The sequence below is a fragment of the Hemiscyllium ocellatum genome, chromosome 13 (assembly GCF_020745735.1).
Source record: "Hemiscyllium ocellatum isolate sHemOce1 chromosome 13, sHemOce1.pat.X.cur, whole genome shotgun sequence".
In the NCBI taxonomy this organism is placed as follows: domain Eukaryota; kingdom Metazoa; phylum Chordata; class Chondrichthyes; order Orectolobiformes; family Hemiscylliidae; genus Hemiscyllium; species Hemiscyllium ocellatum.
In genome coordinates, this window is record NC_083413.1 from 28546543 (window position 1) to 28566132 (window position 19590).

Below are 19590 nucleotides of genomic sequence, written 5' to 3' on the forward strand. Positions count from 1 at the left end.
AAGTAACGAAGAAAATTGATAAGGGAAGAGCAGTGGACATGATCAGTAAGATGTTTGACAAGGTCCTTTATGGTAGATTGCTTAGCAACATTAGATCACATGGAATAGAGGCAGAAGTAGCCATTTGGATATAAAACTGGCTTGCAGGTAAAAGCCAGAGGGTGGTGTTGGAGGGTTACTTTTCTGACTGGAGGCCTGTGACCAGTGGAGTGCAAGGATCAGTGCTTGCTCCTCTGCTTTTTGTCATTTACATAAATGATTTGGATGTGAACATAGGAGGTACAGTTAGTAAGTTTGTAAATGACACCAAAATTAGAGGTACAGTGGCCAGTGAAGAAGGTAATCTCAGAGTATAACAGATCTTGATCAGATGGGCGAATGAACCATGGAGTTTAATTTATATAAATGTGAGGTGCTACATTTTGGAAAGGCAAATCAGGGCAAGACTTGTATACTTAATGCTAAGGTCCTGGGGAGTTTTACTGAACAGAGATATCTTGGAGTGCTGGTTCATAGTTCCTTGAAAGTGGAGTCACAAGTAGATAGGATAGTGAAAAAAGCGTTTGGTATGCTTTCCTTTAATGGTGCACATCCAGACACTTCATCCACTATGTCCATTGCTCTCGATGTGGTCTCCTCTACATTGGGGAGACAGGACACGAACTTGTGGAACGTTTCAAGGAACATCTCTGGGACACACGCATCAAACAACTCCACCACCCTATGGCCGACCCCTTCAATTACCTTTCCCACTCCGCCAAGGGCATGCAAGTCCTGGGCCACCTCCAAATCCAAGCCAACCAATGCCTGAATGAAGAACACCTCATCTTCCACCTTGGGACCCTCCAACCACACAGCATCAACGTCAACTTCACCAGTTTCCTCATCTCCCCTCCCCCCGCCTCAACCCAGATTCAACCCTCCAACTCGGCACTGCCCTCTTAACTGTCCTACCTGTCCATCTTCCTTCCCATCTATCCTCTCCACCCTCCCCTCCGACCTATCCTCATCTCCCCCTACCTGATCGCCTTCCCGGCTACCTCACCCCAACCTCCTATTTATCTCTTTCCCACCACTCCCCCCAAAAACATTCCTGATGAAGGACTTATGCCTGAAACGTCGACTCTCCTGCTCCTCAGACACTGTCTGACGTGCTGTGCTTATACAGTGCAACACTTTTAGACCCTGATCTCCAGCATCCGCAGTTCTTACTTTCTCCTTGTGCAATAACAGTGCTCCTACCAATGGACTGGGACTCCCAGGTTCACGATCTACCTGCTGTAATACCATGTCTGAACAGGTTGATTAGAAAAAATAGATTAAATATTAAAAAAGGATCAGTCATGGTCAGAACCCATGGTCACAACCTGAACTGAATATGCTTAACATCTAAATGGACTTTTCCCTCTCTGACTGTATCCCAGACTTGTTGTCCCCTAATTAATTTAGTTATACCCTCAAAATAAGTGAATCTACACCTTTCAATGAGTACCCTTCGATCACAACAGATACAAAATAGATTAGATATCTGTCCTGCACTTCCCTTTTCCTATCCATCATATTGGCTCTCGCTATCAATCCCTGTTAATGATTTAATACCAGTCACACAGGCAGTATTTACTCATGGATGTACATTTGGTCTTTCATCTAGAAGTTTCTACAAAATATAAAATAATAAAATAATTAATCATGCACTCGGAAGTGTATAAGGTTAAAAAAAATGGAAAGTTTCACATTTCCTAGACTGACTTGTCTTGGTTCCCCTCTTCCTCTGGAGAGCCAGTGGCCACTCTGTGATGGGGTCGTTTTTTGGCACAATGTATATCATAGTGCTCTGCTTTGCTGTTAGACAGATCATGATTGGGTGTTTTGAAGGGTCCTTGGAGAATCTAAGTTGCAGTAAAGGTTGTGATTGGGGTTAGAACCACTGGTCTCCTGGTCAGTCTTCTGGGTTGAATGAGACTGTGTTTGGCCCCTCTGCCAGTTGCTGAAAATGTGTTGCTGGGTAAAGCGCAGCAGGTCAGGCAGCATCCAAGGAACAGGAGATTCGACGTTTCGGGTATAAGCCCTGATGAAGGGCTTATGCCCGAAACGTCGAATCTCCTGTTCCTTGGATGCTGCCTGACCTGCTGCGCTTTAACCAGCAACACATTTTCAGCTCTGATCTGCAGACCTCACTTTTTACCCTCTGCCAGTTTCCAAGTACTTCATAACTGGCTAAGTAGTTGCTTTCTTTGATTATTTAAGAATGAGAAAACTCCATTGAGAACTACTTAAAATGGGATATAACCATAACACCAAATTCTGTATGTCTCTGTATTACAAATACCTTTTGAATTGATTCATTGCCAAGTCTCCGACACTTTCCATATGTATTTGAAAATGTAATCTGTGTATGAAAGTGGCTAAAGATAAGTTGAACAGCTTGTGTAAAATACTGGATAGGAATGAGATGTACATGGTGATGTGTGGTTAATCCATTCAAAAATGAAAATATGCACATTTTCTGAACCTCTTGGATGCAATCATCTCCAAGAACAACATGTTCTGTATAATTATCTATTTAACATTTCTTTTGCTTCCGCAACTAACATTTGTCAAATACTTAAGTGTTAGAATTATTTGGCTTTCCGCATGCATTATGAAATCTCTAAATCAGTTGTCATAATGTATCAACAATTTTATTCAAATTTATGCTGGATGCCAAATTAAATCTTCCTGAATTACGGAATCTTATACTTATTTGATTTCATCAGTTTAGTAGGATTTGCAAGTTGGTTTACAGCTGAAAATCAGAATTACAAATACCAAGCCAAATATAAAGAGGATTGATCAAAAACAGTGAAAGAAATTAGTTAGAAAGGTGTGTTGAAAAAGATGTAGAGGGAGTTGCAATGTTGCAAGGAGGCTGTAGATGATTGCACAGATGCCTGTAATGGGCAGAGAAAAAAGCTGCATGCCTCAGGAGCTGGTGAGGAGGCAGGCAAGTTGAAGATGAACAAAGCCATAAAGAAGTTAAGTACGGATGCATTGGAAAGCTAAAAAGGAGAGAGAGTAATGGAGTAGTAATGTCACTAAACTAGAAATTCAAAGACCCTGGCAAAAGATGTGGGGACATGGATTCAAATTCCAGTCAGCTGGTGGAATTTATCGTAAAACTATTAAATCTGCAATCTGGTGACATGATGACTATCATTGTTTGATATGAAATCATGCATGGATCACTCGTGTCCTGTCAGGAAGGAAATCAGTATGGTTTACTGTTAACATCCCTCTGAACTGGCTATGAGACATTGTGTTATAGGTTATCTTTATTAACTGGGGGTAAAAAATGAGGTCTGCAGATGCTGGAGATCACAGCTGAAAATGTGTTGCTGGTTAAAGCACAACAGGTTAGGCAGCATCCAAGGAATAGGAAATTCGACGTTTCAGGCATAAGCCCTTCATCAGGAATGAGGAGAGTGTGAGAGGGAGGAAGAGAGCTTCTTCAAGGAAGGCATCCTTGTAAGAGGATTCGCAGTAGGTTAAAATCTTCGGGTAAAAAATGAGGTCTGCAGATGCTGGAGATCACAGCTGAAAATGTGTTGCTGGTTAAAGCACAGCAGGTTAGGCAGCATCCAAGGAATAGGATATTCGACGTTTCGGGCATAAGCCCTTCATCAGCAATGAGGAGAGTGTGAGAGGGAGGAAGTCTTTATTAACTCACCAGCTTGCTATATTCATTAATACCGGGTTCCTGTTCATTCATTCATAAATAACTCCTTTACCAACCCACTCATAAGCAAACACCTTGTTTATGTTTCATTCATTCATAACTCCCTACTAAAACATGGTTTCATTCATTTATTCACAAAAACCATGGTTCTGTAGCATATTTTACTATCATAATATAGATCAAATTAAACAGCTCTTTCTAATCAAAACAATCCTTTCAAACCAATTATTGCATTTTCACACCTTATCAGCCCCTGCTCCAAGCGGCCTTGTTAACCTCTGAATATGTGTAACGTGAACAGTACAGACTATCACGTCTCCACGAAATATCAATCAGCCCTTACTAACCCTCTCTTGGACACGAATAGGTTACAGAACACCAAACATTTTCCCCAATTTATATATATATATTTGTTAAATACCTTTTAGCTGGGCCCCTATCCCTTTGAGAAACTCGCAGTCAAGACAGTGCGTATGCGAAATTGCATGAATGAATGATTCCCTCACCTGTAAATAGTAAACAAAGCTCTCAAACCAGCTGTGGTAATCCATTTAATATCCTTAATTAAATTCGAGTACAGTTTCTAATTTATTTGGAGCATATAGGCCTAGCATTTACTAACTTAAAAGACGAAAGAAACTCACACCTCTTAATTATGCAAGCAGACTGGACAAACACTCTTATTCCTATCAGGAGTAGCAGTCAGCACTTAGCACGTTTTAATCCATCTCCTGTCTCCCAGGACAGAAGCCCCTTAAACATTTGTGTACTGTAGGTTAAAAAAAGTAACATCATAGTAATGGAATTTTAATATCTGTAAGAACGGTGTATAAAGGGGCTCTTGTAAGAACTGTATTTCATAATTCTATTGCTACCTTGAACTTGTATTTCTGAATAAAAGGGCTATCTTCGCTACTCATTGCTTTCGGGCATTATTTGAACACGTTCCCACGTGGCCCAACAAGTCACTCAATTCAAGGATTGGCAACAAATGCTGGCCTTGCCAGTAACATCCAAGAAAGAATTAAGGGGCAAAAAAAAACACTTTCACTTTCATAAGCCTATGCAGATTCTTCCTGATTTGTATTATGATTTTCTAAATGTTCTGCTACTACCTCCAGACTGATTCTTGATGTTATCCAGCCAAATCTGAGAATAAGTTCCAAGGATATTTGTGCCTTAGATGAACTGAAAGAATGAAGCTGAGGACTATGTAGTAGGTAAAAATTACTCAAGAATCAGATTTAGTAGCAAGTCAAATCACAGTTTATTAAACAAAAGTGTTGGGAGATGAGGTCATCCTAAGCGTGGGTTTCAACCAAGCCATCTCCCTGATTAGAGAGAACCACAGCTCTTTATACTCTTAACCACAGCAAAGTGCACAATTTCAGATAAAATTACATAAACAGTTCTAAATTGCAAGAGTTGTACCTTAGTTGAATGAAGCTGAGAACTATATTGGAGGGAATGACAAGGAAGAAAGAGACTGAGTCAAAGTTTTGATTGAGACAGAGGGATCTAAAGTGGAGTTAAACGAGTGTTTGAGCAGATCAACAATTGCACAAGTGTCATAGTGAATTAGAGGCCAAAAATGGTAGTTTGAAAGTGTGGTTCTGAATAAATCAGTCACAGCTTCAAAATGTGAACTTGGCAACAAGAGCAGAATTACACATTCCTTCACTGTGCAATTATATACGATTTCTACAGCCGATAAGCAAGTTTTCTCTTTTCACCTTCTATCTTCCCATGCTTCTACACTACGCATCATTCTGATCTTAGGTGGATGATTTGTTGACTGGATGTTTATAATTATGCAGTTTATCTAATAGAAGTCCACTTTCTGCTTCTGGTCATAAAGAAACGAATGTGTTTTGTGTATCCTTGTGGAAGTTTAACTAGGTTTTTTGGATCTCTCAATCCAATCCATTACTAACGATATAAAGTCTGGTACTTAAAGTGTGAAGGCCTTTTACACATTCTGTGGGATAATAGCAGTGCTCTAGAATGTTAGTCTTGAGCTACTTAATCCAAACTTGCCAAAGGGATCACAAAACATTTTTGTGTGGGTTGCAAAATAAATAGTTTGATTAATTGAATTTTACCCTGATTTGTTTTAATCCGATGCATGTACGTTACATTATTTTTTTTAAAGAGTCTTGTAACAAAAATGTCAAGGTGTTTGCAAGAATATGATTGTTACCAATTCTCCTCATTTTGTGTTCTTGCAGCCTACCCCCAATTGGAAAACCATATAACGCCACCAAACTATTTAGTGAACACAGAATACAAACCGACACTTCCTCCATCATCACCAGGCAGATACTCACCAATTACCAAAGTCATGGGTGATGATGAAATGACCAGGTAAAGTTTGTTTAAATTATAATGCATCTCTTGCTCAATGACTAACATGAAACGGTTTTTAATAAAAGTATCTGTTCCTTTTGTCCTTTAATCCAGTAATCAGTTTAATATCCTTTATTAACCAATACTTTGCCCTCATTATAAGTTAATTAGGGGCTTTGAAGAATAGCTTTAATACACACAAATTTCAAAGCAATATTTTGTTTAGACATGATATCAGAGTTTCACAGTGAATATTTTCTGCTTATTATGCACAGCCATTCACACTCTGGGGAGGTTTTGTCAGTAGTCAAAGCTATCAACATACTGTTTGTGGCTGCTGCAGGTGAACTTCCAATTCTCCTATGATGGTCCCAATTCCTAATTGATGTCTTGTGGCCCGTACTGGCAAATGTGTTTTTTCACACTTTGATCAATTGGTCACATTGGTATAGAACAGATGTTCCAACCACTTGGTTTATTTGGCTGTAGGGAAATGGTGACTGAGAATGCAAAATGAATCAACTTATTTGTAGCTGCTTTCTCTCTGGTTTAATCATTAAATGACTTGGAGCCATCTGTCCACTATTTTGCTTCATTTGCACTTTTGATCCCAACTTGTACCTGAAATAATAAACAAAATATTTTGACATGTAATGTAATTCCAAACAGTCAGTTGTACAGTCATTCAGTATCCAGATCTATTGACCACTGAGCAGAGGAGCCCATCCGGACTAGTCATTCAACCCAAATCTTCACTGAGCATTTCAGACAACAATTCCTTGTTCTTTGTATCTCAGTCTCTTTTTCACTGATCCAGGGTCATCTGAAAGTCTACAGCAATTTTGAACCCCTTCTCAAGGCAACCTTGTTCCTTTTATTATGCTTCGTTTCTCACCTTATTCAGGTGTGTCTCAAGATAAGGTGCCTGGCATTTGCCCAGTGTGTACACGGTATTTGTACTTCAGAAACCCTCAGGCATCACAGTTTCTCAGGGGAGACAATGGCCTGGTGGTATTAACTCTAGACTGATTTAAACCTGGTGACCCAGGTTCAAATCCTGCCATGGCAGATGGTGAAACATTGCAGATTGTCAGAAAAACCCATCTGGATTACTAATGTGCTTCCGGGAGGGAAATCTGCCATCCTTACCTGGTTAGGCCTACGTGCGACTCCAGGCGACAGCAACGTGATTGACTCTTAACTGCCTTCTGTGCAATTGGGGGTGGCCAATAAATATCGGCCTGATTAGTGATGTGTACATCCCATGGATGAGTTAAAAAAAAGCTACCCTATGGCTTGTTATATCTTTTCCTATTTTCAGAATCTTTCTCAATCTATCTTTCTATCTTTCACCATCCCTTTAGTTGAGTTTTCTTACTATCACGTATGTTTGCTTTGCTTTCCCCTCCAACTCATAGAATCTCTACGGTATGGAAGTGGGCCATTCGGCCCATTGAATCCACACCGATCCTGTAAAGAGAATCCCACCTCTAACTCTTCATTTCCCATGGCTAATCCACTAACCTGCACATGTTTGGACTGACAGTGGAAACTGAAGCACCTTGAGGAAACTCATGCAGACATGGGGAGAACATGCAAACTGCACACACGGTTGCCCGAAGCTAGAATTGAACCCAAGTCGCAGGCCTGTAAGGCAGCAGTGCTAACCACTGAAATACTGTGCTGCCCTGTTTTTGAGATATCCTTTGAAATATATTCAGTGTTAGGTTTCTTCAAAAATTGTAACTGCAGTATATGGGAAATATGATTATACGCCTAGTTTTTTCATTTGTTTGCTGTAATTGTGTACTATGTATACTGAGAAGTCTTTGGAATGTTTTACCAGATACATTTGACTTATATTTTCTGTGTTTTCAACACTTATGTAGTAGATTTTTCTCACCACTGCCTGGGCAGTAACCTGCTCTGATGCACTGATCGTCTTCAATAGCTGTTTGGTTTTCAATCCATTAAACTCAGTCAGATGAACGTAACAGGAGAGTTATGTCCTGTGAGACTATTCTTCAGGCAGAGGAAATGCAAAATACTTTCACTGAGCAAATTTGAGGTTGGCCAGAAGAGGCCCTTAGAAAGATTTAGGTGTACATAGCACTGTGACTTCAAATCACCACAAAGTCTTGTACAGTAAATTATGTATTTTGAATTGTCATCATTATTGTAGGAAATGTTGAGAGTTAAATACTGAGTTAATTTAGTTTTTGTTACCCGATTGTCATAATTAATGCAGCCAGTCCTTCAGTCCATCTCGAAGGTAGCTGTTAATTTCCTTTTGTACCCAAAGGTAGGGTATGATTTTCGGTTTACATTTCTGTACCCTATCTGTTTATGAACCTTGAGTTACCAGAAGCTTTCCTGTTGAATGAGCAAACTTCCTTCAAACTCACCATTTAAATTTAATGGCAACATTTAGACCTTGAAGATATAAAATGATCGACCCTAAGCAAAGTTGTGCTTTTCTTCAACTCAGTTGAGTTAAACATTTCCGTGAACAAATGTCTGCCCTGAACGTGGTTGAAGGACAACTGCCTTTTCAAGCAGGGAATTTTCAACCCGCCCCTGATGTGGTATTGTTACCCAGTGTCATATTGCAGTTCACAAATGTAACCTCAGCTGTTACCCCGCATTCCCCCCCCCCCCCGCCTGCGCATCACACCAGCCACCACCAAAAAACTTATCCCCCACCCCCTACTATACTGTATACCTTCATGCAGTCCCATCGCTACCTTCACAGACTCCCTGAAAATCTACATCTTTGGCCCTCACATCATCTCCTGTAATCTTGAAGGTGTGCCTAATTTGGCTTTATGCAAAGCCCATTGGCACACTATGCAATCTTAAAAGAAATGTGCAAGTTATTTGTGGCTGTTCTAAAGCAGGTGTTAGATACTTTGGTATTCCTGTGAAATAGAATTGAGAATTAGTTTTGAAAGTGTTTACTTATTGGAATATGGAATTTGGCTTTCATCTATCTGTAATGACTAAAACTAATCAAAATTTTAATAAAACTTGTCAAGATTTTCTATGGTAGGAGACCTTTTAAAATTATGATTTAATATTTAATTGTGGGATTAAAATGTAAGATTATTCAGTTCAGAAGTCCCATGATTTCTCATTGTTCATGCGTCATCCTGTGAGGTAAGCTGCACTTTGGTCTCCTTGCAGTATTTCTATTTAAAATGATCTAGAAGTGAATAACTGAAGACACCATTTCGAACATCAATGGTGTATTCGGTTCTTTTGTGTTTTATGTTTAGCTAATATTTTCAGGTTGAATGGTGTTTTGCTTGAGTTTATTTTTCCTGTGCCTTATACTTGGTATTTATGAGGGAGGAGGGAAAAGAGCCATAAGCTGTTTTTTGTCCCTGCAGTTACTGGTTAATTTATTTTTGAGTCCTCTCATTGTCTACCTAAGAGACAGGAATAACAGTTTATTTTCCTTCACTAATGTGGAAGCTCCAGCCTTGCATTTATCAACTTCATAAGTTGACAGCAAAAGCTAAACATTTCAAAGAAAAATCACAGGGCTGTGTTCATGTTTCATCTTTGAGTGCTGCAACATTATTGAACGACAATGAACCCAGACAGCTTTCCATTTTAGCAGTTTACCCGTTTGACATTGGATGTTACCTGTTTTTCCTTAGGTTAAGTAGTATAGCTAAGTTGCCATCTTGTTGGAGAGAGATGGACAGAATGATTGTTTCATCTTATTAACAAGAAAATCATTTTTGTCACCCAAAAGGTGACTTTTACTACAAAGGTAATAATCAGCTCGCACTCCAACTGGCAGGACAGAACCATTAGAGGTAGAACTCTAGTGGCTGTAGGATCCTTAACAGATGTTCTACAGACAATGCCATTTTCATGGTATCAGGTCAAACCTGGAAAGGACGCCCGCTCTTCATTATCACCTGTTGCCTTTCAATTGATCAAACCATCGCTTCTCCAATTTAAATATTTGGAAGGAAGACATTGAGGATAGCAAGGGCATGAATATGCTGGACAGTGAAAATGAATGCCTGTTACTGAGAGTGGACTGTTAGTACTACCATAGCAGTGTTGACCTCACCCTGAAGGACAAGACTGGGCAATGCCAGGTGGTGAGAGAATTGACAGAAAGACAGGCCTACTTGACTTCATTCTCACTGATATACCTAACTGTAGGTAGGAGTGACAGCTGCACAATAGTTTCTTACACAGTGGCAACATCTTACATATTGTTTAGTGCTATCACCGTATTAAATAACATGGATTCAGATCAGTTTAAAATCCCCAAAAACCCATGATCACTCAAGGAAGGGTGAGCAAAGGTGTGGCCACTTACTGCACAAATGGATTGTGAGGAACAGCTTAAATTGACTGTGATCATCCGAGTAAGTTCATGTCCAAATACTGCATTTCTAACTTGAGTGTCTTCAGTCATTTCAATTCACTCCATGTGCTAGCTAGAAACAGCTGAAGACACTGGATACAGCAAAGTCTGTAGTCCCTGATAATATCTCATCTATTGCAAGAAAGACTTGTTGAGTTCTAGAACATGATACTAGGCAAGTTGTTCCAGTTCAGCAGATACAGCACTGGCATCCATCTAAGAAAGTCAAAAGGTTTCCTGGTATATCTTGCCACAAAAAGAAGGACAAACCCAATATGTCCATCTCCTGCCCCATCAGCCTACTTTCAGTCATCAAGAACGTGATGAAAGGTCTCACAGTATTATAAAGTAACGTTTAAAGCAGTGACCTGCTCAGTGATGCTGAATTGTGGCTTCACTAGAACCACTCTGCTCCAGACCTCAACCTTGGTCAAAATATCAGGAAAGAGAGCAGAATTGCAGAACTGAGAGGAAGTTGACTGCTTTTGACATCAGGTAGCATTCGATCATGCATCAAGGAGCCCTAGCACAACTGTATTCAATGAGAGTCAGAGAAAATGTTCTCCTCCATAGAGCTATCATACAGCAAGGTCATTTTGGTAGCTAGAGGCCAATAATCACAGCCCTAGAACATTGATACTGGAGTGTCTCAAACCAGTCATCTTCACTCGCGTCATCTTTCCACTATTGTAAGATCAAAAGTGATGGCGCTCTTTAATGATTGAAATGTTTAAGTCCATTCACAGTTCATCAGAGAGTACATGAAGACATGGAATACTTGGACAACATTCAGGCTTAGGCTGATAAGTAGCAAGTGGCATTGGCAGCATGTCTTTCTTGACAATGACAAGCTCAGCAAGAGAGAATATAACCAACTTCCCTCAACATTTAACCATTGTCCAATTTCCCATCATATTGTTGGGGTTATCCAGAAATTCAACTCAGAAATTCAAGTGGGCCAGCTTCACATTTGTTTTGACTGCAAGTACAGATTGAGTATTCTGTGCTGCCAAAATAACCTCCTTACTCACCAACCTTTTCACCACTTAAAAGGCAAAAGTCAGGAGTAGACTTGAATGATATGAAATCTGCATTGAACCAGATTTGTGGCATACAGTGTTTTACCATATTCATTCACTTGACCATCAATGCACTATAACTGCAGTGCGTATCAACAGTATTATTGACTACAGCAACTTGCACAGTTTTATTTTAATAGCTCCTTGCCATCCTGCACCTTTACTACAAAAAGGACAGCAGGCATGTGGAAACATCATCATCTCAGCACCATTAGACCGTTCTGACTTAGAAACATTATTAATATTCCTTCATCAGCACTGGATCAAATCGTGGGACTATAAAGTACTGTAATTCAAGAAGGTTGCTGACAAATATCTTCGCAGCACTTTGGAATGGGCAATAAATCCTATCCTTACACATTCACAAACTAGTTATGTAAAAACACATCAACTGCAGCTTTCATTGCATTTTATGATCTTGGAATCTTAAAGTTGCTCCAACTTTCCCACACCCTCAGCTCTTGCCCCTCAGCAGAATGGAAGCAAGCACTTAACAGGCCTTAGAGGAGATGGATGATCATGGAACTGAAGTTCACAAATATGTGTAGGTAAATGAAATTTTGGATTTTAAATATGGGTACAGGAGTAAAGAAATAATTACTTCAAGTGAAGTTTTGGTTAGGCTACAGTTAGAACTTTTACACCCCAATTTTAGAAAGAACATTGCGTATTCATGACTTCAGTAAAGCACTAAATGGAAACCAGATTGAGAAACTTGAGTCTAAAGAAGAGATCACCACTGGAGGCCATAAGGTTAGAAGACACGGTAAACATTTTTAAGTTATGTCTGGTTCAATCTAATAATTATCAGGCAAAGACTTGCTGTTCAGTCATGAGAATCATCAATTTTTAAAATGATCTACAAAAAGGCTAAGGATGAAACTAGACCACATCTCTGCACAGAGGATTGTTGAGAATTTGAAATGCTTTGTTGCTTTGAGAGGTTATGACAGTAGTCAGTGTGTCTCTTAAATAGAAAGTAAAGAAATATTCAAAGCAGAGAAAGTTACAAGGCTGTGCGAACTGCTTTAGAAAGGAGCTGGCACAATCGGTCAAATGATTTCCTTCTGTATTTGAGCCATGCATTATTCTGAGGGCTGCAAACAAGCTTGGTTTTAGAATTAACTACAGTATTTATTAAATCTATCCATCATCCTAAAGCTTGAAATATTAATATTCTAATTCCACACCACTCCACATGAGAATTGCTTGTGTGAGCATTTATTTATTTAATTGGCAACAAAATATTAAGTTTGCATGATATTTCACGAAGTTCATTCTGGATATTGTATAACAAAGTAGGCTGTACTAAATGGAGTGAAGCAAACGAGCATGCATTATGTCAGCTGTATAAATAATATTCGTTTTCGAAGTGTAAGAAATAGATTTTTCTTTACCTACAGTCTGAATCCTGCAATTTTAAAGTATTATTTCATCACTCTTGGCGATCGTTCATTCTAATGAGTGAAATATCATCAGTCTTGGCTTTAGGAATGGTGTATAATAAAATTGAATGTGTTCTCTTATTCTGAAAATTCAGAAAAGTTTGAAAGAACACTGAAACATAGATTATTAAGAGGCAACTTTTTCCACTTTCTTTTAAACTTTGTTTTAAATGTCCTGTTGATGGTGAAACATTTGGCCATGTCTTTCAATCTGTGCATTTAGACTTGGGTGTTTGATAGCTTGATCAATGCTTAGATCAGTGTTGTGTTTGATATAGCTCAGGAAGTTAGTTACGAGTTAATAGGTGACCTCTGTAATATTGCATTATTTCATTCGTATGAAGAATACTTGAGATATTTGAGTTTTGCAAGGGCATTGCAGCAGAGGTAGGTCACTTAGCCCCTCTGGCCTCTTCCATTGTTCAGTTAAACTATTGATCTTTATGTCAGTTACTATTTAGCCACTTTTGGTCCAATCTCTTGGTACCTTTGTCTATCATCTGTTGACCTCATGCTTGAAAATTCCAATTCACCCTGAATTCAGTTTTCTGGGCAAGTAAGTTTTATAATTCCAATACTCTTTGCATGAAAAAGTGCTTCGTAACTGCAGCATAAACAAATTATTCCTCACCAAGGACCACTGCCACTAGTTGGTCATGGAGAATTTCAGCTGTTTTATTTTGCCCCCTCTACCCAATTTGCATAGGTTCAAAATTTTTAAAAATGCAGTTTCTCAGTTTGATTGCAAGAAATGTCATTCATTCTCGTTCATAAGTCCTAGAATTTGTGTATGAACTGAGACTACCCAATATGTTTATGAATAGAAGCAGGAGTAAAGACCATTCACTCCATCGAGTCGGCTGCACCATTCGATGTGATCGTAGTAGCGTGTGTATTTCAACACCTTCATCCTTCTGCCCCCGGCGCCCCAGACTATCCCATTATGGCTTTGCCATTGATGGTTAGGTAGAAATCTGCCAATTTCTAAACATGTTCAATGATTGAGCTTCCATAAACCTCTGGGATAGATAATTCCAAATATTTCACAGTTATCGGAGTTAAAGAAATTCTCCTAAGTACTCCAATCTTCCTGCAATAAAGACTAATGTACCAATGTACCATTAGTCTTTATTGTGGGAAAGTCAGAGTACCATTAGTCTTCGTAATTGCTTGTGGCACCTTACATTAGATTTCAGTGGCACTGACAGGGACACCCAAGTTTCTTTTTACATCCACACTTTCTAATCTCTTTTCAGAAATATTTTGCATATCTACACCTCCAAGCAAAAATGGGAAACTTCTCATTTTTCCACATTATATTCCGTTTGCTATGGTTCTTGCTCATTACCAAGTCTGTCCATATCTTCTAGACGCTGTTTTGCAACATCTTCACAGCACATTCCTACCTAACTTCACGTCATCTGGTATTTGAAAATGTTAGATTTGGTGTCGAGATTCAAGTTATTGAGGTGTGTTATGAACAGCTGGAGCCCAAGTACGTGTGGTACCCCTCTAATCACAGCTTGCCAATGAGTGAATAACCTTTTTTCCCTCCTATTGTCTGCCCATTGGTCAATCCTTAATCCATGCCATTACATTTCCTCCTGTCCTACATGCTTTAATTTTATTAACCAACCTCCTGTGGAGGACTTTATCTAAATCCTTCCGAAAACCCAAGTATACTTTGTCAACCTTTATCAATTCTATTAGAACCATTCTCAAAAATGTTTAGACTGTCAGATATTCATGCTGACAATGGCCAATGGCAATTGTCATCCAAGAGCCTGTTTATCACATTCTTTATCATTGATTTAGCATCTTCCCTGTTCCTGATGCAAGGCTGGCAGATCCATGGCTCCCTGTGTTCTGCTTTACTTTTGAAATAATGAGGTGACATTCTCCACCTTCCGATTTGCAAAAGCCATTGTAGAATCCACAGAATTTTGGATGATTTCACCAATGCAACTATCATTTCAATTGTTACCTCTTTCAAAACTGTGTTACAGATTTGAGTCCCAATGAATTATCCATCTTCTGTCCTATTACTTTCTTCACCATAACCGTGTTGCCAAAATTAATTTCCTTCATTTCCTCATTCTCTCTCATCCCTTGCATTGTTAATTCAGTCAATTTATTGTCTCTTCCTCTGTGAAAATAAATATAGAGCAATCATTTAGCTTCTCTGCTACTTCTCTATTCACCATTGTAAATTTTCCTCACTCTGCCTGCAGTAACCAAATTTGTCTTGACAAAATATTTGTTTTTCACTACCTTTAGAAGGTTTTAACAATGTTTTTTTTCATATTTATTTCACTTTTCAATTTCTTTGTCTTCCTTTATTATGCTGTAACATACTCCACCTGTAACATAGTCCAGAAATTTATCCTCCCTAATTTTCATGCTCATTAAGTTGCCCAGTCTATATGCAGATTGAAGTAACTCATGAATACTATATTACCAATGCGGGGCAGCACGGTGGCAGCGGGGCAGCACGGTGGCACGCGGGGCAGCACGGTGGCACAGTGGTTAGCACTGCTGCCTCACAGCGCCAGGGACCTGGGTTCAATTCCCGCCTCAGGCGACTGACTGTGTGGAGTTTGCACGTTCTCCCCGTGTCTGCGTGGGTTTCCTCCGGGTGCTCCGGTTTCCTCCCACAGACCAAAAGATGTGCGGGTCAGGTGAATTGGCCATGTTAAATTGTCCGTAGCGTTAGGTAAGGGGTAAATGTAGGGGTATGGGTGGGTTGCGCTTCGGCGGGTCGGTGTGGACTTGTTGGGCCGAAGGGCCTGTTTCCACACTGTAAGTCTAATCTAAAAAAATGCTGCATGCTACCACTACTGTTTGGCTAATAAGCATGAATTAAGAATTAAAGGTAGATTTTTTTTGGATGTAGTCTGAACTTGGCATGATGCTAAATTAAGATCCTTCTTTTCAAGTAATGGAATATATTAAACAATTGTGCAGTGAACAATTCTGCCGAAAGTGTATTAAGAAACAGCTATTAAATTAAGTGGAAGTGTCCACATTTGCAACACACTTGATTTGTTGTCCTCTCTCAGATTCTCTGTGTCCAAGTCCCAGATAGAAGGTCATTGCTGCTGCTCAGATGTGGATTTTATTTTATTGATGATGGTTTTTGGAGTGCAGTAATTGATCTTAGCTTGTAATGGCATTGTAGAGAAGCTTCAGAAGTACGTTTTTGTGACGTCTGTAGTAATTGGAAGCATCTGAAATAACCACAGTTCAGCTTTCATAGGATTTTTGACTGTATTATTGACCATTGAATACATGCTATTTGCTGTCCATTAATGTGTTTGATATTTTTTCAATTATCTTTTAATGTCAAATTCGACTAAATTGGAAGCAACTTCGCACCTGCACTGTTTAGCTTTGCCTTTATCACGCAGAAACCATATTTGAATAGTCATTTTTTTTTGCCTGTCGGTCTATATTCGGAAGAGATGCCTGAGCACCCTGATTACCATATAGTATATACAGATGCCTTTGTTATTTTTATTAGAATATCCAGCCTCTTCAGCAGTTTCATCAATGACCTTGCCTCTATCGTAAAATCAAAAATGGGAATGTTCGCTGGTGATTGCACTAACTTCAACACCACTCCCAGCTCTTCATGCAGAAGTAGTCCACACCTAAATACAGTAATACTTGGACAGCACACTGATTTGGCTGATGAATACCTTTTGCCACCTGTTCCACACCATTGCTAGGCAATGACCATCTCTAACAAGAGAATCTTACCATTGCCCCTTGATAGTCATGTGTCACTGAATCCCTCATGATCAACAATTGTAGATTAGAATTGACCAGAAACTGAACTGAACTGGCTATTAGAGTAGGTCACCATATACTAGTTGGTTGTGGATATGCTTAAAGCATGTGGACTGCAGCAACTCAAGGCAGGTTACCATCACTTTCTCATCGGCAACTGGATGCAATAAATGCTGGCCCACCACATCCCATGAATGATTTTTTTAAAAACACAATGATACAAAGGCAAATAGTCACTTTACACAATGTGAGAATGGAGGAATGTTCCTAAATGGATTTAAAATCATTCATGATGCTTGTACACTTTTCATTCCTATCCTCCTCTTTCCTTGCTGTGTCCCTCTGTCTGGAAACGCATCGAGTTACTCTCTTGAGCATTTCTTCATAAATTGTTCTCAAATGTTATGTTCCCTGGTGTTGGAAACTTTGTAGTGGTGCAGCTGATTGCTTTGTCTTTTTGGTCAGTTATAGCACGTTCCCTTCCTGAGTCGAAAGGTTATGGGCCCCACTCACATTTCAAATACTTCAAGTCCTTCTGCCACTGCTCCTATGTAATAATTAGCAAATACTTTGGTGGTGGTGGGTAGTAGTGGCATGTTTTAGAATACTTAATTTATTTTGCAATGTCCTGAATTTGTGAAAGCACAATGTAAATGCAAATTTGTCTTTTCATCTTCAGAATCTTGAAAACTTCAGTTAGTCCATCTGTGATTTCATTTTTGCAAAGAATGTGAATTCAACTTCCTTTACATTTGCTCCTAATTTAGATTCCTAAAAATCAGCTCAAATAACTACCTCCTTACCCCCTCGGGTGTTATTCTTGATTCTCTTAATCAGAATTCCATAAATTACATCAAATGGAATTTTATTGAATACTGTAGTTAACAACTTACACCAATGTATTTTATGTTACAGAAACACTTAATATGAATAGTCATACAGCACGGAAACCGACCCTAAAATCCAACTCCTCCTTGCCGATCAGACATCCCAATCTGACCTGGCCCCATTTGGCCTGTTTCCCTCTAAGGACAGACTGACGGGTAGAGGGGGTGGGGTGGCCATGTTGGTAAGGGATGATATTCAGTCCCTTGCGTGGGGGGACCTAGAATCAGGGGATGTAGAGTCAGTGTGGATAGAGCTGAGAAATACTAAGGGTAAAAAGACCCTCTTGGGAGTTATCTACAGGCCCCCAAACAGTAGACTGGATGTCGGATATAAGTTAAATCAGGAGCTGAAATTGGCCTGTCACAAAGATGTTACTACAGTTGTTATGGGGATTTCAACATGCAGGTAGACTGGGAGAATCAGGATGGTATTGGACCTCAAGAAAGAGACTTTGTGGGGTGCCTCAGAGATGGATTCTTAGAAAGCTGGTGCTGGAGCCGACCAGGGAGAAGGCACTTCTGGATCTGGTATTGTGCAACGAACCAGAATTGGTCAGGGACCTTGAAGTGAAGGAGCCATTGGGAAGTAGTGACCATAATACAATAAGCTTCAATCTGCAATTTGAGAGGGAGAGGGTACAATCAAAAGTGACAATATTTCTGTTGAATAAAGGGAACTGTGTAGCTATGAGGGAGAAGCTGGCCAAAGTTCAATGGTGCAATACCTTAGCAGGGATGACCGTGGAGGAACAATGGCGGATATTTCTGTGTATAATGCAGAAGTTGCAGGATCAGTTCATTCCAAAAAGGAAGAAAGATCCTAGGAGGAGGCATGGGTGGCCGTGGCTGACGAGGGAAGTTAAGAAACATATAAAGTTCAAAGAGAAAAAGTGTAACCTAGCAAAGATAAGTGGGAAAACGGAGGACTGGGAAGCTTTTAAAGAACAACAGAGGATTACTAAGAAGGAAATATGCAGAGAAAAAAATGAGGTACGAAGGTAAACTGGCCAATAATATAAAGGAGGATAGTAAAAGTTTTTTTTAAGGTATGTGAAAGGCAAAAAAAAATGTTAAGACTAAAATTGGGCCCTTGAAGACAGAAACGGGAATATATTACGGGGAACAAAGAAATGGCAGAAGAATTGAATTGGTACTTCAGATCTGTGTTCACTGGGGAAGACATAAGCAATCTCCCTGAGGTAACAGTGGCTGAAGGACCTGAACTTAAGGGAATTTATATTTGCCAGGAATTGGTGTTGGAGAGACTGTTAGGTCTGAAGATTGATAAGTCTCCTGTTTCCTGCTTCCAGAGTCTGATGGTCAGGGCCTGATGGTCTACATCCCAGGGTATTACTTTCCAGAGTTCGATAGATTCGGGATCAGTTCCTGCGGATTGGAGGGTGGCTAATATTGTACAACTTTTTAAGAAAGGTGGGAGAGAGAAAGCAGGAAATTATAGACCAGTTAGTCTGACCTCAGTGGTGGGAAAGATGCTGAAGTCTGTTATAAAGGATGAAATTACGACACATCTGGTTGGTAGTAACAGGATTGGTCAGAGTCAGCATGGATTTATGAAGGAGAAATCATGCTTGACTAATCTTCTGGAATTCTTGAGGATGTAACTCTGAAGATGGACGAGGGAGATCCAGTAGATGTAGTGTACCTGGACTTTCAGAAAGCTTTTGATAAAGTCCCACATTGGAGGTTAGTGAGCAAAATTAGGGCACATGGTATTGGGGGCAAAGTGCTAACTTGGATTGAAAGTTGGTTGGCTGATAGGAAACAAAGAGTAGTGATAAACGGCTCCATTTCGGAATGGCAGGCAGTGACCAGAGGACCTGCAAATCAGATTGTGGCTGGATGAGATGCTTTTTTTTTCATACTGTTTCTGTGGTAGTGTACAGTGCTCGGAAATAGAGTGTACATTAATTTTGGAAGG

The 19590-nt window shown here is 39.6% G+C and overlaps 1 protein-coding gene across 3 annotated transcripts in view; it reads left to right on the top strand.

The window, feature by feature from the left end:
* dlg1b (discs large MAGUK scaffold protein 1b) overlaps positions 1-19590 on the top strand; it is a 428423-nt gene that overhangs the window by 321515 nt on the left and 87318 nt on the right. For all 3 annotated transcript variants that reach the window (XM_060834674.1, XM_060834676.1, XM_060834675.1), the window contains exon 12: positions 5944-6079. In XM_060834674.1, coding sequence (XP_060690657.1) covers positions 5944-6079 — 136 coding nt within the window. The remainder of the gene's footprint in view (positions 1-5943; positions 6080-19590) is intronic.